General features: G+C 28.6%; 1 protein-coding gene across 1 annotated transcript; it reads left to right on the plus strand.

Moving 5' to 3' along the window:
• Window positions 1-1,624: 1,624 nt before the first annotated feature.
• Window positions 1,625-2,252, plus strand: LOC110606893. Its single transcript, XM_021745888.2, has one exon. It carries the CDS (start codon window positions 1,676-1,678, stop codon window positions 2,030-2,032), a length of 357 nt encoding a protein of 118 aa, XP_021601580.1. The 5' UTR covers window positions 1,625-1,675; the 3' UTR covers window positions 2,033-2,252.
• Window positions 2,253-3,239: the final 987 nt, after the last annotated feature.

Raw genomic sequence — 3,239 nt, forward strand, 5'->3', positions numbered from 1 at the left:
ATGATTTAATATAACATATATACTCCATGCTTTAAATATAAAATCAGAACATTTGTGATGAAGAAATATCAATTACACTAAGAAACCATGCACTGAAAAGTTAAATCAAACCACTTTTGACATTTCAAATATTTGGGTAGCCTTGATATATTGCTAGATGATATTCTTAATCATCAAATTAATTAATTAGTTAATTATATTTGTTACTAATATATTTAAAATCTAATGGGTCACACACATAAAGAATAATATGAGAAAATAAAATGAGAAGTTAAATAAATACGACTTGATTGCATATAAATTTTACAACATTAGAATAAAATTATAATTTGAAATTATTACGATTTTGACAGTAAGGAATTAACTAAAATTGTCTAAGATTTATATGTCTTGTTTATTGTTGTACTGAAATCCTAGAGTTTTAATATAAAAGGACTTCTTATGAGAGACGGTTGTGATACGCTTTAAAGAGTTTTCAGAATTCATAGAAAAAGTAGAGAGTTAGCACTCAAAATCTTTTCTCCTTTACAAAACTTTTTCTCCTTCATAAGCCTTAAAACTATTTAAAAATTTTTCAATTTCTATTATGTGTAGATATCGTTAAATACCGTACACTTGTACGGCTGTGGTTTGCATATCGAGACAAATAATATCATATTTTACTGCAAAGGAAATAAAAGCTATTTATTTTTCTCTAATTTTATTACTTTATTCATTTAAATATGATTTATATTGGTAATTTTTTTTTTATTTTTTCCTATTCTTTTCATTGTTTTTAATTCAATTAAAACTCAACAAAAAAATGTATGCAAAAAATGGGCAGCAACATGGGCAACACCATAGTAAAAAGAAGACCATTGAACCTTGAATGCACCTTTCGCTTATGAATGCAAATTGTAAATTGACAGTCAAAATTAGTCAAAGTTAGTTACTACGTAATTAGAAACGTGCTTATAATGTATTAATATAGAAGACCAGTTATTTAAATTAAAAGTTTATATTATAAATAAGGTGACTTTTTAATGATCACTTTGTTTAAAATAAAGTAATAATTATATTTTCATACGCACAAATTAAACTTAATAAAAATTTTATATTTCACTTAAATTTTTTTAAATTAATGTATTTTTCATAAATTAATTATATTACATAAAATACATGATATTAACAAAAATTAAAATAATTAAAAAGAATATAAAAAATACATCTATTAGTTCGATAAAAAAAAGTTATTTATAAATTTATAAAAAAAATGATGTATTTATAGAAAATTATTAAATTAATAAAATAATGATATTTTCAATAAATATAATAATAAAGATATTAAAAGATTTTTGTAAATAAAAATATGTTAATAACTTAATATAATATTTTTAGTTTTGTTTGTAAAAGATATATTTGTATATTTAAAAAATCAATTTTTTTAATTTAATATATTTTTCATAAAATATTTATAAAAATAAATATCTCTTCACATAAAATATAAATATAAAATTTCTATCACTTTAAATTTATTTCCGTAATTAAATAAAAACTCTTTGTAAATAAAATTTAGTTTTACAAATAATATAATTAGAAGGATGTTTTTGTCCATTCAAAAGTTTGCTCTATATATATATGTGCTGATTCAAGGAATGAAGGCTCGAGAGGGAGCCGAGACAACCTGCGCAAAACGATGTCGAATCCGTACGAGAGAGTGAAAGGAGGGAGACTCACCTTCAAGGGAGGAAGCGTTGCCACTAGCAGCAAAGCCATCGACAAGAAGAAGAAGAAGAAAAAGAACAAGATTAAGGATGAAATGGAGCCACCTTCTGCCGTCGCGGTAGATACAGAGCATACTGAAACAGGCGGCGATGGTGGTGGTGGTGCAGGCGAGATATACACAATCGACGCGGCCAAGCGCCTCCAGTACGAGGAACTCTTCCCTGTGGAGACGAAGAAATTCGGTTATAATGAAAAGTCAAATTTCAAATCGGTGGAGGATGCCCTCGACGACCGAGTGAAGAAGAAGGCGGATCGCTACTGTAAATGATGCAATGTCTCAGGTCCGCTTCTTTATTAGAGTTTATGTTATGTAGATTTTCCTGCTCACCTTTGTTGTATTAAAATATCAAAACTAAGAATTCCTGTTTTGAAAAAATCCTGTTTAACCATTTAATTAGGGGTTAGGGTTATTGCTCCTAGTTCGATTCTAAGGAACACCGGGAAAGCTATTTAAAGTAAATGAGCAATTATAATCAGTACTTTGAAAACTTTCGTGTTGCACTGGATGTTTGCGGCTGTTTGTGATGCAGTGTGTATTCTTCTCCATATGCATTGCCCGAGTCCCAATCATGAACCAATCCATCGTTGACAAAGGGGCATCTTAACTGTTATTATTTTCCTCTTACTAATAAGAAGTTTAATATGTGATTTTATATTTTGATAGGATTGTTAAGAAGTTTTATATTATGTTGGGATTATTTCAGCAATTTACTATTTTTATATATTTTTTTAGGGCTATTTTTATTATTTATATACAAGGTTATAGCTTTTATAGACTAGTTGGTTTTTGGAATTCAATTGGTATTTTGGGTGTGAAACCTATGTTCTACATCAGTTTGCCTTCTATTTATTTATGTGGAGATCTTTTATTGGTTGAAATGTCTTATGCTTCTTTTGCAAATCTTTAGACAATACAGTTTGACCTTTAGATTGTGAAGCCATGGTCTTCCAAGAAAAACATTTTCAGTAACCATAGGCCAACTATTGCTCAAAGCAGAATCTCCCAAATCATTATTAGATAAGAAACAAGCTGAATATTGAATAGTTGTGTGAATGGGTTCATTGTTAACCAATGGTTTCAGAGAAGGGTTATGATGTTTTTGTGTATTTAACCAATGTCATATGTTGTGATGATATGATTGGGTGTAATTGTTACTAGGTTAATTTTTTTCCCAAGATAAAAAAAACAAGCATGAGCTACAGATGCCTTGTTGATGTTGCCCTCCTTTTGCATATAATAATTGCCTTTTCCTTTATTTCTGCTTCTTGTACACTTAATCTATATGCTAGAATTCAGCATACCAGAACAAACCAAATATTGTACCAATTCAAGTCAAGTGGCGATGATGATCCTAGCTATGATGTCCTCACCTACCGTACTCTATCATTTTTCAGGGATATCTATCCATTAAAATCCTAACTTAGTTCCAATTAATTAATGTGCCTAGCTATGTAACTAGAACATGGAAACTGAC

This window comes from Manihot esculenta, chromosome 2 (genome assembly GCF_001659605.2).
Source record: "Manihot esculenta cultivar AM560-2 chromosome 2, M.esculenta_v8, whole genome shotgun sequence".
NCBI lineage: Eukaryota > Viridiplantae > Streptophyta > Magnoliopsida > Malpighiales > Euphorbiaceae > Manihot > Manihot esculenta.